Genomic DNA, 1,254 nt, shown 5'->3' with positions numbered 1-1,254 from the left:
CAAAGTCTCTGGAAGTACATCATTACCTAAGAGAAGCTTGTGACTCTCATTCCCAGCTGCCCTCCTATTCTTTCCTCTGTAGGACAGCCCATGTATTCTCGTGAACATGGCGCTGCTGCATCTGAGCGACTTCAGTTGGGGACACCGCCTCCTCTGTTGGCAGCTCGTTTGGTGCCACCTCGCAACCTCATGGGATCCTCCATTGGGTACCATACCTCAGTCTCCAGCCCCACCCCTCTGGTCCCAGGTAAGCTTTGCTACAAATGGCCATCCACCTCACTGATCTTTTGTATCTGAAGCTGGCCCAGCCTAAGAGGTGACCTGGCATCCTGATCTGCTGTCACAGATTCCCATTAAAGCTCTCAAGTAGTTTTATTTTTCTGTTCCTTTGCTTCTTTGGTTTGTCCCTAGTGGCTGCTAGATGATTAGGCCTCCTGTGTGTCTGTCATCTCTAGTGTCTTCTGTATTTACTTTCGGTGCCTCAGTAACAAAGTCATGCTAGTTCCTTGCGTTAGTTTCTAATCAGGTAGATAGGAAGATAATATCTACTTGATTATTCTCTAATTAATTAATTATGCATTACAAGTAAAACTAAGTTAATTTTTCTTTAAAACAAAAACAAACATCTGGTTTCTTGCTCATCATGGATGAACATGTCCTTTTCACCCTCCTCCCCTTGTTGTATGGAGCGGTTGTATATAATGTAATGATTCTTGACAACTCTTTCCTCCTGTTGACATGTGTATTTTGAAGATTGTGGAGTTGCTCTGTAGATGTCGCATGAATTTTTTTTTTAATATTTCTCACTTTGCCTTTAGATCTCAGTTCATCATAATTAACTAAAGGATTTTTAAGTTTATTGGGGTTCTCTGTATTTCCAGGAATTATAGAATAAGGTCATTAAATATGTAACTTCTTTAAAACTTTCTGTAGCCTAAACTGTTGGAGATTTTCTGTGAAGAGTACCAAGTGGTAACTGAAAACATTTTTGTCATAATTTGCTGATGAGTTTTTTTTAAAGATGAAGCAGCATCTATTTTGTATTTCATACTACATATAATTTTTAGAGTTGACATTTATAAGCCTGGAAGCTGTTATTTTATATATCACTTCCAATCGTATCAGCCTTAAACACATTTAAGTTTAATAAGTATATTAGATTTGCTTTTTTTTTTTTTTGAGACAGAGTCTCACTGTGTTGCCTGGGCTAGAGTGCCGTGGCTTCAGCCTAGCTCACAGCAACCTCAAACTCCT

General features: G+C 39.2%; 1 protein-coding gene across 1 annotated transcript in view; it reads left to right on the top strand.

Moving 5' to 3' along the window:
- The window catches only part of RBM27 (RNA binding motif protein 27), an 85,536-nt gene that overhangs the window by 37,720 nt on the left and 46,562 nt on the right, over positions 1 to 1,254 (top strand). Inside the window, exon 9 of the mRNA XM_012658243.1 lies at positions 83 to 247. Within this exon, the coding sequence (XP_012513697.1) occupies positions 83 to 247 (165 nt within the window). The remainder of the gene's footprint in view (positions 1 to 82; positions 248 to 1,254) is intronic.

The sequence above is a fragment of the Propithecus coquereli genome, unplaced genomic scaffold, assembly GCF_000956105.1.
Source record: "Propithecus coquereli isolate 6110/MARCELLA unplaced genomic scaffold, Pcoq_1.0 Scaffold58, whole genome shotgun sequence".
In the NCBI taxonomy this organism is placed as follows: Eukaryota; Metazoa; Chordata; class Mammalia; order Primates; family Indriidae; genus Propithecus; species Propithecus coquereli.
Note: the sequence above shows the minus strand (reverse complement) of the source record. Positions and strands in the feature narration are given on the sequence as shown.